Raw genomic sequence first — 15,265 nt, 5'->3', positions numbered from 1 at the left:
TACTGTTGAGGCTAACTATGTGGCAGCCGGTGCATGATGTGCCTAACTACTTTGGATGAAGCAAACCCTCAAAGACTTTGATTGTGAGCTAACCAAGATTCCCCTTTTGTGTGACAATGAGAGTGCCATTAAGTTGGCAAACAACCCCATAAACCACTCTCGAACAAAGCATATAAACATCCGGCATCACTTTTTGAGAGACCACAAAGCCAAAGGAGATATCGTAATTCATCATGTGAGCACCAAAAAGCAACTAGCTGATATCTTCACAAAGCCCCTAGATGAGTCAAGATTTTGTGCTTTGAGGAGTGAGCTAAATATTATTGATTCTCGTAATGTGGCTTGATGTCTAGCATATGCTTTGTTTGATCTAGATAGGAGAAAGCACTTGCGAAAATGTTGTATGATACTTTCAAAAACTATTTTATAGTTTTCATGTGTGACTATTGTCTTGTAATGCTTGATTGAAATCTAGTCACACCTGAAAATGCTAGTGTCCATCATATTTTTGCCCCACATGGCATGGTAAGTTCAAGCTAGGGAGTTTTTCAATTTTCCTGCATTAGAAGTCTCGACTCAGGTTGACACTCCCGATAGCTAGAAGTCCCAACTCTAGCCGAAACTCCCAACTGCCGAAAGTCTCGGCTTAGCGCCGAAACTCCCGACATAGATCTGAGTCAGCGTGCTTTGACCACTTTTGACCACACCCGTTTAACCTAGGGTTACTTTGTCTTTACCATGGCCCAACCTAGCCTTTCACCCTCATTCACCCACCTGCCCCTCCCTCGCACCCGCTCCTCCCTCGCCCCACCGTAGCCGCACCAGCGTCGTTCCCCATGCTGCCCATCGCAATCCTTATGCTTGCTGAGGGTTTCGGCCTCCCCGGGAGCCTCGGCCTGCCTGCCATGCCATTGGCTGCTCTAGCTCTACCCTCTCCCACCCTCTACCTTCCTCTTCTTCCCACAGTTCTGCGTCCACCTCATCATCGTTTGAAGGTCAAGCGGTGGTGTTTGTCTGGTGGTGGTGTTCCTGCTCGTGGATCTATTTGCAGAGGCCATCCTCGCTATGAATCGCATCGTTTTTCTCCTCTTCTTCCCTTATTCAAGGTACTACCTTATGGCCCTAACCCTAATCATCAATGTACCTTGGATATTGCCTCTATTCTTCTTCTCTCTCTCTTCCTCTACCTTCGTCGTGTGAACATGTGTCTCGATTTGAAGCCCGTGAATGGATTCACCACCTTGTGCATTGACAGTCCCGGTACCCATCGGAGGTCCCGACCGTCGGAAGTCCTAGCTTCCTACCAGAACTCCTAGCTACTACTGGAACTTCTGACTCTGTGGTTTCCACTCCATTCATGTTGCTTCATTTCTAGATATTCTTTCACTCTTCTTTACCTTGTTTCTTAATTTTGTTTCATGTTTCTCGTAGTCATGGTGTTTGGTAGTGATGACAGTTCTCCCCGATGTCATGAGAAAAGGTCAAAGCAGAACAATGACCCTGCCAGATCTTCTAAGCCATCAGGGCGTACCAAGGCAGTGTACCAAGGCTGAGGGTGCTCAAGCTCCAGCTCTAGCTCAAGCATCCACTGATCCACCTCCACATGTTGGTGCTGCATAGTGGGAGCGGGTCCTTGGTATTGGAAGGATACCTGCTACTGATCCTATAGATGAACCTCTCAATCAAGAAGGCCGCACTATTGATCTAGAAGTGTGTCCATGCACACCTCCTAATGGCATCATTTCCTTTGGTGAGAGTCATCTGGTTCCTTTCTCAGGCCCTACTCCTACCATTCGGGAGCCTCAGCGCACTCCAAATCCTATCGGTGGATACACGCCACACTTGTCTACGGATTACAGTCACAATGTGTAGCAACTTCGAGAATAGCGTGCCAGGAATTTATGCGGAAGAAGGCAAGGATTTTTTGATTGAGTATCGGTTCTAGCACCCCTTTCTCTTCGATTTCTATGATCACTTAGTCCATCATCGGTTTCTCTGCAGCAAGAAGGGAGAGCCTCCTATCCTTGACGTGAAATACATTGACACTTACAGTCATCGTCGGTGACCAGAGTTGGAGATCCAGTAGCTTGTCCGTGATTTGAAGAGAATGGGGCTTGAGCAGTTGATGGAATTTCGCAAGCCCTGGAACAATGAGATTATTATCTGCTAGTTTTATGCCTCCTATCACATGGACACTTCCAACCATTGCATCCAATGGACCATTGAGGGCAAGCATTACAAGGTTGATGCTGGCACTTTTTCTTGCCTTCTTGGCTTTGGCAGTGAGGATCGCAAGAGGCATTGGGTTTCTGATCTTAACCAGCTTGCTATCTTAGAGTATCAGTACATGTACATGGATGCTCATTGGGCTGATGGTAAGACAGTTTATCTATCCAAAGGGTGGTGATTCTACCTTTCTTTGGGATGAGTCACCAGTGGTACTTGATTGTTTTGGCGAGCATATCACTAAGTTCTCCATCGGTGAATACACTTGGGATCAGATCACTCAAGCTAGTGAGGATGTTGTGCGACACTTTCCTTATGCTCCCTACATTATGCACATCATTGAACAAGTTTTAGGTCTTAAGTTTTGCACCGACGCCCGTCATACCATGCTCAAGATCTCCAACATCATGTCCCCTAAAGCCAAGGAAGAACTCAAGAAGCAAGGCAAGGGTACTCATGCTTTCGGATCCACCACGTGGCTCTCGCTCTCACCGTGCTCATAGTGAGGAGCCTCAGTCCTCCTCCTCCAGTGGTAAGCCCCCTAGCAAGTTCAAGTTCTTCATGAGGTACATGTTTGGGGCTTGTTGTGCTAGCGCGGGGCGTGAGCAAGAGATGCTTGTGAGGATGCATCGCATCGAGCAGAAGTTGGACATTCACTCCACTCCACCTCGTGACTTGGAGCCTCTTCGTGATCCCTTCGAGCTTTATGATGAGGCTTACAAGGAGTATTATGGTGAGTCATCCGATCAGCCTTGTCGCCATGGCAAGCAACAAGCTAGAGCGAAAGATGAGGAGTACCACGAGGAAGATGATGATGATGACAATGATGATGGTGGTGACCGTGATGATGATGAAGACTACGAGGATGAGTAGTCGGTTGTTTCACGTGGCCTACCCCTTTTGGCACTTGTTGACAAAGGGGGAGTGTTAGGCTTTGATCTATCTATGTAATAAGTTAGTTGGCTTGTGAGACATTAAAACTTTTAGCTTGTATGAACTATGTTGTGTGGTGGCAACTATGTGATGGACAACTATATATTGTGTGATGGATGATTGTAGGACAAGTAATGCTTATCTATCTTAATTAGCTTTATTGCTTGTCTCTACTTGTGAATGGTGGATGTTATTTTGGATGGCCATGTGTGGCGTTAAGTTTTACTTTGAGATCTTGGCCATCACATTCTCTTTTACTTGTTGTGTGTATAACATGTCATATTGCATATCTTTTTCACGGATATATATTTATTCACACACACTTGTTGCACCCCACGGATTGCAAAATTTAGGGGGAGCTTTTGTCTTGATGTATGCAAGTGATGTATAGATGATCATCATTGAAATTCAATTTCATGCATACATTAAGGGGGAGTTCCTCACAAATTTTAGGGTTCAAAAGCTTAAATTCTTTCATTCTTATAAAAGCCTAAGTTGGTTGTCATCAATTACCAAAAAGGGGGAGATTGAAAGTGCATTTGCCCCCTATGTGGGTTTTGGTGTATTGATGACATCCAAATTAGGGACTAATGAGGTCTTAATGAGATACATTGCAGCTTTAGTCCCATAAAAGTTTTAAAGAATTGATCTAAGATGAAATGGTATCCCTCAATTCTTAAAGTTGAAAAAGGCGAACGAACTCAAAGCGCTCTCCAAAGTTTTATCTTTTGTTTTGCGTTTAGGTTCTGCCATACTATAAAGAGAGATGCAAGTTTAGGTGGTCTGAGAAAGATAGAGTGCTCAAGCATAAAAATAAAATCAAAAGAGTGACACTTAATCACTTCACGAACACCTAGATATAGTTTGTGGACTTTTGGTTGCCGGAAGTCCCGGCGCTAGCCGGAAGTCCCCATAGTTGGTAGTCCCAACTCCCGCCAGAAGTCCCAGTGCTCTTGGACTTAGTCGCCAGGCTCGGCTGACCGTCGAAAGTCCTGGCTCGAGCCGGAAGTCTCGGTAGCCGCTGGGAGTTTCAACTCTGACCGAGCTAGCCCTTTGGTCTGCGTCAATGAACAGTGTTTTGTAGAAGAGCCGAAAGTCCCAGCGATCTGTGTCAAAACTTCCAACGCAGATCTGAATGGTAAGATTTGCCTATGAGTATAAATAGCTCTCTCATCTCTTTTAACCGTTATCCACTCATTTGTTGCTCAAAAACCTTCGTACAAAATAGCTCCCAAGCATTCAAGGCGCCCCTCTCCTCTCCCCTTTGCTCCAATCTTCGATTCCCCTAGGGTTTTGAGTGAAAGGAGAGTGGATTGAGTGAGAGAATCACTTTGGCAAGCTTGAGCACTCGATTTCTTTGTCAAGCCTGTTGGATTTGTGTCTATTAGTCTTGGAGCTTTGCTCCTAGCTGGCTAGGCGTCGCCCAAGAGCTTTCATCTTGTGGAAGAGCCTTGGAAAGTTTGTATTACACTTGATTTCTTAGTGGAAAGCTCAAGTGACCATTATGGTTTCCTTGAGAGAGGCAAGGAGGTGAAAGAGACTCCGACCTTTGTAGTCAACTCAACAACGAGGACGTAGGAGCTCCTTTGTGGGGTTGCCGAACCTTAGGATAAATCCTTGTGTCCCGCGTGCTTGTTGTTGTTGAGACTTGTGCTATCATATTTGTTCTTGTTGGTTTCTCTTTCTCCCCAAAGTTTCTCTTAGGGTTTGGACTCGATCTACGGAGTGGTGACCTTCTGGCATCAAAGGAGCAACCCCAATGCTATATCTTACCACTAGGAAGTGGGGTTGTAAGATATCTCACACTCAAAGTTCATATTAGCACTTGTAGTGAAATTCTCGTAGGTGCCGGAACTCCCGGCTGTTTGCGTCGGAACTTCCGGCTACTAGAAGTTCTGGCCCAAACTATCAGGACTTCTGACTGTCACTGGCATTTACCTTTGAGATTACGTGGAAATTTTTAGATACACATATTCACCCCCCCCCTCTAGGCATTGTTTAGATCCTTTCAGTATGTCATATACATAGCCTATGCGATGAATTTGGCCACACCAGCCTAATTGCTCTCTGCATAGCTAGTTCTCCATCAGTGATCACGAAAACTGAATGCTTCTGAATCATGGCATCAGAGAATGTCCTAAGAACCCACACATATGACTCAATAGTCTCATGAGAAATAATTCCACATGCAAAAAACTGTGCTGCTATGGTGATTCACCCCAACAAAAGGAACAAGGGGCAGGTTGTATCGATTCATTTTGTACGTGTTATCAAATATGATGACATCCCCTAATGCTGCATAATCAAGTAGACATTGACTATCACACCATAGCAGTCCCTCTAGGTGCCCTTTCCCATCAGTCTTGTATTTGAAAAAGAAATCAGGATCTCTACGTTTGCATTCTGCCAGGTAATTGATGACTGTTTGAGCATCACCAATAGCAACTGTCTCCACCTTGTTGCGATGGCAAAAATTGTACAAGTCCCTTGTTGTATATCCAACCTTATCATACCCACCATACTGCATTTCCATAATATCCATTATCTAGTGTTTGTGGATCCTAAAAATCTGCATCTCCACAATATCAGCTTTCTTCTCATAGCAGATTCTTCTACGTGAACACACCAGACAAGCAAGGTCTGGTTGCGCCATCGGATGGTTGTGTTCATCGATGAAATCCTTCACATACCATAGCCCTGTGTTCTGATCTCGTGGAATCACAAATTTAGCAAGGCATCCAACATGAGTAATATTCCGTGGCTTCCACTTCTTAATCTCCCTCTTCAGCTCCTTCTCTTCGCGAAAACCTTCATGACTACAAACAAACTTCCGAAGGATCATCTCATTGTGGCCATTGTCCCACTCACAATAGCTTCTCCTCACACTAAATCCTTTCTCCTTATTGTAGTTGTTATAAAAGTGAAATCCTTCTCTTTCATTACCAAATATCTTCAAAACAATTTCATTGTACTCCAAAGAATCAAGATTCGGCATTTCTTCCTGCATCAATCAACAACGTTAAACAAATTTTCCACATAACAAATTACAGAAATTGAAGAAAGACATGGCTCCTATCAAAATGGGAAAATATCCTGAAATATTGGTTCACTATTGACAGGTGTACATTTGTGAAAGTCTAAAGGAATAGTTATGTAAATGCACGATTTAATGTTACATCGTCACATAGATGTCCATTCAGTTGCCCTACCTAGTAGTACTGATGGTGAAGTGCCTAAATTCCATTTGAAAGTTCTTAATTATTCCACGTTGAGACTGAATAATGCTGACTGATGGAGTCTTCAGCCAAATCCAAGTTCAAAACTTGCATAACCAAAATCAGCAGGTGTGCTGCTAGGCTTTTTACTCCATTAATCGAATATAATACACAATAGGGCAATCTAAAGTACTAGTTCGGTTAATAAACTGCTAAGCACTGCTGGCTGAACAGGAAAAAGATGCAGATTGGCGTATGCACACATTGCAAACAAAGTACTGGCAAATAAAGCATGGCATCATTCAGGCCACAACTGAAGAAGCATCAGCAGCTGAGCGTGCAATAGCGCTCACCTGCTGTTTTTTTAAAAAAAATAATAACTAGCCGAAGCAAGCATATGTACTGCAATGTCAAAAAATGTAAACAAGGAGGAACCATCTTAACATGTTTACATTACATTACAGATGCTTGAGTACACATGCTTCATCTAGAAAAAAAAGAAAGGTTAGCACATAGCTGGTTGTTCAATTTTTCTCTGTTATAGTGGATCTAACAGTAAAGCAAAGCAAAATTACTTGTTTTTCTCTGCAAATTGTTTCCTAAGTTGAATATATGAGATAAGACAATCAAATGCAAAACAAGTGCAGAAGAGGGGAACCTTGGCCTTCTGCAATTGGAGTTCAAGCCTCCCACTGAAATTCAAAGATAGAATGAGTTTTGTACTATGTATTTTTTTTCCTCGTCAATATTTCACTAGTCAACTTTCATTTAGTACCGTGAACTGATGTTCACATTGTAAACATGAGCTTACACCCCATAACTTTCATTCAGAGTGCCCGAACATCATCAGGATTAGGCATAGCTAGTGGATACAGTGGAATGGTGGGGAGGCCTGACACTGCATCAATGGTAGAGGCAAAATATCCAGCACTTCGTTTCAAGCAACAGTTGACAGCTTATGTCGAGAAGATATATGGGGATAATGAGAGATAACCTGAAGAAGAAAATAAGTCCATTCTTGACTATGTGCATACAGGTACATCAACTAAGCCATTTCAACTATGAGGAAACACAATTTTCTAACAATTGTCAATTTTCATAGGCGCCAATAGCTAACCGTGTGAGACAATCTCGGGGATCACTAAAAAAATAGAATACACTCTAATGCGCTACCTAGGCAAGCATCAAGTCTACATTGGCAAAACATTATTAAGTGTCTGGGTCATACATGGAAACAATGAAAAATAATTATGTGAGTCTATTCTTAATATTTTTTAGTTGTCTTACAATTAACTGCACAAATGCATTGCTGCATTCCCACCAATTCATTCTATATGAGATAAATCAAATGCAAAACAAGTGCAAAGGATGGAACCTTGGCCTTTTTGCGATTGGAGCTCGATCGGATCCAGAGTTCTCCACGGGGATGGAGGCGGACGCCGAGCTCCACAAGGGACCTATACGCAGGGGCGACCAGGCGAGCGGTGTCCACGGCGGGGACGGTGGTGAGCGCTGTCGACGGAGGGCACGGGGCGACCGACGGGGGCTAAGCACATCTCCTCGGCAGTTGCGATGACGGCGCGGGAGGGGGCATGGGTCCCAAAGCGGGCGCAGGGGTCACTCGCGTTAGGCGGGGGCGCGGGGAGGGAGGAGCAACGGGCTCCCAGCGACGAGCGCGGGAGAGGGCAGGCTGGCAGCGGTGGGGGTGCTGAGAGGGCTGTGCGCAATGACCATATTGCCCTTGGATGAATAAAATCAATGAAAATGGCTATTTTGCCTAGGCATCGACAGGAGTTAGGAAGCATCGCCGATTACTGTAAGAGAGCTCTTAGGCCCCGTTTGCGTGCCCTTAAATCCGGCTGAATCCGCCTCTTTTTTTATCTGAAATAGTATTTTTCTCTCACAAATTCCTTCAGATTCCTCTAAGCGAACGGGCCAATAAAGAAGATACTAGCCGAATCCATGGTGCACCTATTTGAAACAGGGAAAAAGGAACTAGCGAGTAGCGAGCTCTCCATTCCGGTTGCCAAACCCAAACTCCAACCCGCTCGCGTATCCTGTGTCCCGCACAGAGAGACAAGACAAGGGAAAGGAACCAAAGGAGGTGGCACGAGCGCGCGACGTGGCGAGATGCCGTGGAACCGCGCGAAATTAGGAAAGAAGGCAGCGAGACAAGCGCCCGAACGAGCCGGCCGTGCCGGGGAGAGAAAGCCGGCGAGCCCAGGAATCGCGGCACAATAGAAATCAACCCGCCAGCCACCACCAAGAACAGCGGTGGCGGCCGGCGGAGCGTCTCGACCCCCACGCCGGCCGATTGGAAGAATCCTTCACCCTGGGGGCGTGAGGGGTCCATTCCAGTCGGGCCACCGGAGATGGCGACGTCGGCGGCGGCCGCCGCGGCCATGTCGGCGTGGGCTCCGGCCGCTTCGTCCTCGAAGTCGTCCTCGTCCAAGGTTGGGCTAGGCTTCCTCTTTGCTTCTGTTCCCTTTGTAGTTTGTACATGCCTTGATTGGGAATGTGATGATGATGCTAACTGGGTGAGATTTCCGGCTTGGAGGTGGGAGTCGCGTCGTGGTCGCGTGGGAGCCCTGCGCCAAGATTGGTGGCCGCCACGTCCATTGGTCGGCGTCCGCAAGGTGAGGCCTCCCCTTCATCGCCGGCTGCAATTGCCAGTTGCAAAACTTTCCTGCTTGCAGCAGAGATGTTCTCTAAGCATGCTCTGACAGCTCCTCTATAGGACGAGGCACTCTAGCATGATTCAGATGAATAATTACATTGTTTCGCACTGCTCGTGATGTGGTTTTGGATGACTGAAAACGATCAATTCATATTTGCCTCTAGCTTGCAAACTGTTTTGCTGAATTTCTGCTCAGAATCTGATAGAGCAAGTTCATCTGAATGATCTGAGCAATTAGTACTTGCCTTGCCCTTTTACGTGGTCAACTGAACCTTTAGCTGTTTTATGTTCTGTATGCGAAGCAGTTGCACGAGCCGTCGCCGGCCTGAATACAGTGGTGCAGTTGCCATTAACCACTGGAAATGTCGAGTCAGTTCTGGATGAAGTGCGCCCGTACCTACTAGCAGATGGAGGCGACGTCGCCTTGCACGAGATCAACGGCAATGTGGTGAGGCTGAAGCTGCAGGGAGCATGTGGATCGTGTCCAAGCTCAGTGACGACGATGAAGATGAGCATTCAGCGGCGCTTGATGGAGAACATCCTAGAGATCAGCGCAGTCGAACGTGTTGCAGATAACGAGATGGGGCTTAAGCTAAATGAAGCAAATGTCCAAAAGGTATTTGCCAACGTGCAGGCTTGTTTTGTTTTATTGTTCTGAATGAATCTTCTAAACATGCTAGTACATGATTTGCAAGAATAAACATAGTTAGGGCCTGTTTGGCACAGCTCACAACAGCTTCATAAGTTGTTGTGAGCTGTTTTTTTTGTGCCAAACACTAATTTCCAAAACAGCTTCGTGGGTGAAGCTGTTTTTTATCTAAAAGGGACATTTGTATTGAATTTGATGCACTAGCTATCTCAATAAAATGTCTAAACAAATACTCCCTCCGCCTAGGAAAGAATGCAATTAAGGGATCTGTGTCAGTCAAAGTAACTCAAGTTTAATAATATTAGCATTTATGTCTCCAAACAAAATTTATTATGAAAATACATTCTATAACTAATCTAATGGTAATTATTTCATATCATGAATGATAGTAGTTTTTTTATATAAATGTAATCAAAGTTTGAACTGTTTGACTTCTCGAAAAGCGAGAATTGTATTCTTTTCTGGACGGAGAGAGTACAAGTATCTGATTGATAGCCCACTCTCAGCTCTCAGACCATTAGTTTGTGGCTTTGTCCAACTTTTAGTGCTTGGTAGTAGTTTTAGGAACATTTAGTAGTTTTAGGAACATTTGAGGACATCTTTCTTCGATATATCGCATTGTTTTGCATTTGCATTCCGCAACTACATCGTTTCAATTGAATCTTTTTGCCGTGAGAGGTCTATATCCAGGTCCTGCTTATATAAATACGAGGTATGAAATACTGAATTTTGTCAGTTTTATTACTTTGCAGGAATGTGGAGCACATCTGAAACTCTGAATCTGAATTGATACAATAAAACATCTTATTTTCTTTATGATCAAGTGATATTCTTCTATTATCGTCATGCCAATAATCATTTGGACACTGTGCATTGCCTTCTGGCATCAGTTTAAGCCATTTACACCACTAAATGATTCACCTTCTTACAGATAAAAAGAAATACTCTATTAAGAGGGTTATCTGAAAGTATTGTTGACTCCTTCAAACCAAATTTCAGGTACTAGCTGAGATTAGACCATACCTTGCTGGCAAAGGAGGTGGTGAGCTCGAGTTCATCAAGATCGTTGGCCACATTGTGAAAGTGCGCCTCACAGGCCGAGCTGCAGGCGTGAAGACTGTTCGAGTGGCGCTAACTCAGAAGCTCCGAGAGAAGATCCCATCCATCATAGCCATCCGTGTGTTGTCATAATTTTGTGGATATCTGTATGTCAGCTCCTAAAGGAGCACAGCTACAGGACCTAATAAGGATATGATGTACATGTGCTATCTGATCGTTGCCATCAGGCAGTAGCCTCCTCAAAGTGTTCCTCGTATTGGCAGTAACTAGTCAGGCAGAGCAATGCTACTTTGGATGCAACCACCAACCGGACGTATATATGGTACGGGTGTTTATATATAGCCTTTGCAAAGAAAATTGAAGAGGTGTGTTTTGGCTGAAATTATGCTATTGTTGACTCAAGCACCGTGCAATTCTATATGAAGCAAAGCAGAAACCAAGAGCTCTTGTGTGCTCAAAGGTTTCTCTCGGCAAACAAAAGAACCTATGGCATTTGTTGCAGGCCAAACCGTGAAAGTTGAAATCACACCAATGTCGGACAAAATTCCCTGGTTGTTTTATCATTGTATTGAAGGCTAAATATGAGTCTAGTTTGATTTCACGAACAAAGAAGTAATGGTGGGAACACTGTAAGCCGAAGGAGGAACAGTATTCCTTCAGTGAAAACAATTTCCTGGTTCATTTGACATCGGAGCAAAATATGAAGTAGTGAATGACTCCAGCTACAAAATTGCTGAAATGCGAGTCGATCTCAGGTAGGTATTTAAAGCACAATATGTCAGTCATGCTTAGGTATTGAATTGAATCACAGATTCATCCATCGAAAATGAAGCATGAGATCAAGCTGACGGATTTACTTTCAGATAGCCACATAAACGTCAGATCAAGTCCCAAGCAATCTCAGTACACGAGCAGGGATAGTAGCAATACAAGCAAAGATCTGTCACATTACCAGGCGAATGCCAAGAAACACCGCTAGTTCTCTTCTCGTAAAAATGCGGCCGGATTACATCGCGGGAGCGGCATCAGATCGAGACGAGAACCCGGCCGCCCGGCAAGATCTCGGTGCTCTCACTGCCATCGGCTCCAAGCAAAATCAAAAAGGTGGAAGAAAGAAGAGAGATCCAGGAACGCGGACCGGTCTAGACAGCGGAGGGGAGGATCCGCGACCCGACGAGGTAGGCGAGGAAGCCGGCGAAGGCGAGCAGGAAGGCGTAGTCCACCGCGACGAACAGCGCCGTGGACCCGTGGCTCCTGTTCTTGGTCGCCTTCTCCCCCGCTCCGGCGCTGAGCTTATTGGCCTTCTCCATCTCGCGCTCCCCCTCCCTTCTCCGGTTCCGGCGACGTCGTGCGGCGGTGCGGGGCTGGATGGGGGAAGCGGCCGCTCGCTTACGGTTATGGCAGAGGTGGAGAGATCTTGTGCGCGTATGTATATGGAACTGTCAATTACGTACTTATCTATGTAACTTTTAAATCGCAAAAAAAAAAAAATTGGCGCCTGTGGCCTAATGGATAAGGCGTCTGACTTCTAATCAGACGATTGTGGGTTCGAGTCCCACCAGGCGTGATATTTATTTTAATTTTTTATTATTTTATTAATCGCTAAGAGCAAACCAGGTTTTCAAAAAAGAGTAGTTTCCATTTGCTTGACAAAGACAAAACGTCCAGTTTCTAGAGTAACTTTACATATATATGTTTTTCTTCGAATATTGTTAAGCAATTTTGTTTTTTCAAAATCTGTATATATATGCTTGTGTGCTTTTGTAGTTTTTCTAAAAACTACTGACTTGACTTGAAAAATAGAAAATAGAAGAAAAGTGTCTAAACTAGAAGAAGTATATATATGTTGCACTCGAAAAATTTCATGCAAAAGAAAAACACCGAAATACGAAATTAGGCTTTTGTAGTTTTTCTAAGAAGAAAACAATTGACTTGAAAAGTAGAAAATAAAATAAAAGTGTCTAAACTAAGAAGAAGTATATATATGTTGCACTCAAAAAAATTTATGCAAAAGAAAATCACCGAAATACTTGTGCTATTTAGAACTGGTGTAACTAAAAATTTTGGCGTGGGGGAAGAAATATTTCACTCCATTCTTGTAGTATCTTTAATTTAGATATGGAACACCTCAAACACTCATTTTTTTTCTCTTTAAAATCCTCACAAAATTTGGTTGTAGGGGGAATGTTCGCCTAGGTACGATGTGGACAATCCCTACTTTAATGTTTTATCTAAGCTTTCAAGACTTCACTCCCCTCCTATCCAAGACTGAAAACAGATTGATAGGAGTAAGCAAATACCTCATATCATGGGAGATTAGTTCTAGTAAACTCGGTTTTCTTAGGCATGCCCACTTTTTACATAAAACATGCTCGATGGAGTGGTACTGAAATCCACAGAGCTGTGTCTTGCCTTGTTGTCTGGGACACTGCTTGCAGACCTAAAGAGGAAGGAGGTTTGGGAATCGTCAACCTTCAGATTGAAAATACTACCCTCCTTTTGAAGTTCCTAGACAAGGCCAACAATCATGCAAACATGCTATGGGTGACTCTGACTTGGAACACACTCTATACAGCCAACAACATCCCACCCCATGCCAAAAATCCCTCTGGCTCCTTCTTATAAAGATCCGAGTTGACTTCTTCAATTTAGCCCATTGTACAGTTAACAAAGGTGATATAGTGTTGTTCCGGAAAGATCTCTGGCGCTCCAACATAATTAAGAATCTCTACCCGCAGCTGTACTCTGTTGCTAAGAAACTGAACTACAGTTTCACATTCTTCTTGGAGCAGCCAACAAACACTTTGTTCAGCTTCCCCATATCCCCTTAGGCCTTTGAACAATTAACTAATCTCATCAATCTTCTACAGAACATTTCAAGATAACTGGAACTACATTTGGGGGTCTAGTGCCTACACACCCAAGAAAGCCTATAAAATGTTGAGGGGTGCAATAGGCTTCGCCTCTTTTCAAATGGCCCTACAGATTCTTATTTTGGCTCCTCCTCGAAGACAGACAAAACACTAGGAAGCTGCTGAGAAGGAAAAACAGGCACTTGGGTGATTATACTTGTGTCCTCTGCAGCACAGGGGGTGGAAGAAACAGTCCTGCACCTCTTTTTTTGAATGCCTCTTCAGCCAACTTTGTTGGGATACTGTGCACATAGACTGGAATCTGTAGCTGCAACCATTGGACACGGTCCTAGAAGCCAGAAACAGCTTTGGAAGCTGAATTTTCAAAGAGATTCTTATAATAGGTTGTTGGATCATATGGACCACCAGAAACAAAGTAATCTTCCACAATGGCACTATCTCAGTCAACAGATGGAAGTAAAGCTTCAAGGAAGAGTTGGCTTTGGTTTGTATGAAGGCCAAACAGATTATTAGGGATCCCCTTAGAATTTGGTTAGAGAATTACAAGTGATGTATTTTCCTTTTGTTCTTGGGCCTTAGGCCTTGTACCCCTACACTTGCAGGACTTGTTATTATCTATTAAAAAAATAGGTAGGAAACTTCCCTGCCCCCCCTAAAAAACTATTTTCTTTAGTTCCTGCCAAATAAATGTATAATCTAATAATGAGTCAGTAGCAGAAGGGATGTAAAAGGACCGAGGATGTTGCCTAGAGGGAGGTGAATATGCGTTTCTAAAAATAACACCTTTAAAATGCGAAAACGACCAAATAAGAGAATCAAACCCCTCAAAAATTAACCACAGAGTATAAGAGTTATACTAAACAAGTGTGCAATCTAAAATCCTGCAACACAAAGGTTAGTGCAGTAAATGAATAAAACCAGCGCTGGGGTCTAATACCGGACGTGTCCGGTATACACGGCCTCAACACACCGAGCTCCAAACTTGTTGCCTTTGATTTCTCCTTTCACACCAAGTTGCAGACACCTACTAGTAACCTGCTCACAAGCTCAAGCAACGCAAATGGATCACAAATACCAAATGAGAATGAATTGAGACATGGTATTTGTTTTACCGAAGCTCGGACTCCGTCCAATCCTACTCTCCATTGAGGGGGCTGTGAGCGACCCAGCAAAGGTCAGCTCTAGAGGACCCACGAAGGTCAACTCTAGCCGGAGTTTTTTCCAACTCCTTTTTCTCCTTTCACTAGTTGATCCCTTCCCTTATGGCGGTGGAATCGACCGTTACAAACTTTCCGAGGCACACCACAATCTCTTGGGTGCTCTCCGGTGACGCCTAGCCGTCTAGGACCAAAGTGTCCAAGAGTAACAAATGCAAATCACGAGATCGATAAATATGCACAAGTGCTCAAGAGTGGCTTTCTCTCAATTTTGAATTTCTCTCAACCCACAGATGGATTTTGCAAATTGAATGGCACACTCGCTAAGAGAGGGTTGGAGAGTGTTCTCAAGGCTCAAAAATGTGTATGGGAATCAGCAGAATCAACAGCCTCCAAAGGTGGAGGCTTGGGGGTATTTATAGCCCCTTTGAAAAACTAGCCGTTGGAATACCGGACATGTCCGGTATCACCAGCAC

The 15,265-nt window shown here is 44.1% G+C and overlaps 2 protein-coding genes and 1 non-coding gene across 4 annotated transcripts; 2 read left to right on the top strand and 1 right to left on the bottom strand.

Annotated features, from left to right (window-relative positions):
- Nucleotides 1–5,067: 5,067 nt before the first annotated feature.
- Nucleotides 5,068–6,154, bottom strand: LOC136507272 (protein FAR1-RELATED SEQUENCE 5-like). Its single transcript, XM_066502048.1, has 4 exons — nt 5,786–6,154; nt 5,487–5,680; nt 5,212–5,296; nt 5,068–5,097 (listed from the first exon to the last, which is right to left on the bottom strand). Exons 1-4 carry the CDS (start codon nt 6,152–6,154, stop codon nt 5,068–5,070), a joined length of 678 nt encoding a protein of 225 aa, XP_066358145.1.
- Nucleotides 6,155–8,283: 2,129 nt separating this feature from the next.
- LOC136508560 (nifU-like protein 1, chloroplastic) lies at nt 8,284–11,899 on the top strand. 2 transcript variants are annotated; one of them, XM_066503264.1, is made up of 5 exons: nt 8,284–8,827; nt 8,932–9,010; nt 9,357–9,667; nt 10,700–11,514; nt 11,623–11,899. In XM_066503264.1, the coding sequence occupies exons 1-4, from the start codon at nt 8,747–8,749 to the stop codon at nt 10,889–10,891; spliced, it is 663 nt and encodes a 220-aa protein (XP_066359361.1). In that variant the 5' UTR covers nt 8,284–8,746; the 3' UTR covers nt 10,892–11,514; nt 11,623–11,899. The 2 variants fall into 2 exon arrangements, with proteins under 2 accessions (XP_066359361.1, XP_066359360.1); XM_066503263.1 differs by having other exon boundaries at nt 9,354–9,667.
- A 354-nt stretch (nt 11,900–12,253) lies between these two features.
- On the top strand, nt 12,254–12,326 carry TRNAR-UCU (transfer RNA arginine (anticodon UCU)). Its single transcript has one exon. It is a non-coding gene; the product is annotated as a tRNA-Arg (tRNA).
- Nucleotides 12,327–15,265: the final 2,939 nt, after the last annotated feature.

This window comes from Miscanthus floridulus, chromosome 15 (assembly GCF_019320115.1).
Source record: "Miscanthus floridulus cultivar M001 chromosome 15, ASM1932011v1, whole genome shotgun sequence".
Taxonomy (NCBI): domain Eukaryota; kingdom Viridiplantae; phylum Streptophyta; class Magnoliopsida; order Poales; family Poaceae; genus Miscanthus; species Miscanthus floridulus.
Note: the sequence above shows the minus strand (reverse complement) of the source record. Positions and strands in the feature narration are given on the sequence as shown.

Excerpts from the sequence above, each read along its gene's own strand:
- LOC136507272 (XM_066502048.1), bottom strand. The coding sequence starts at position 6,154 with ATGCCGAATCTTGATTCTTTGGAGTACAATGAAATTGTTTTGAAGATA. Across the intron at positions 5,297-5,486 it reads CACCTAGAGGGACTGCTATG|GACATTCTCTGATGCCATGA; the intron begins GTGTGATAGTCA and ends GTGGGTTCTTAG. Across the intron at positions 5,098-5,211 it reads TGCAGAGAGCAATTAGGCTG|GTAAATGCCAGTGACAGTCA; the intron begins GTGTGGCCAAAT and ends GTAATCTCAAAG.
- LOC136508560 (XM_066503263.1), top strand. The coding sequence starts at position 8,747 with ATGGCGACGTCGGCGGCGGCCGCCGCGGCCATGTCGGCGTGGGCTCCG. Across the intron at positions 8,828-8,931 it reads CGAAGTCGTCCTCGTCCAAG|GTGGGAGTCGCGTCGTGGTC; the intron begins GTTGGGCTAGGC and ends TCCGGCTTGGAG. Across the intron at positions 9,011-9,353 it reads CATTGGTCGGCGTCCGCAAG|CAGTTGCACGAGCCGTCGCC; the intron begins GTGAGGCCTCCC and ends CTGTATGCGAAG.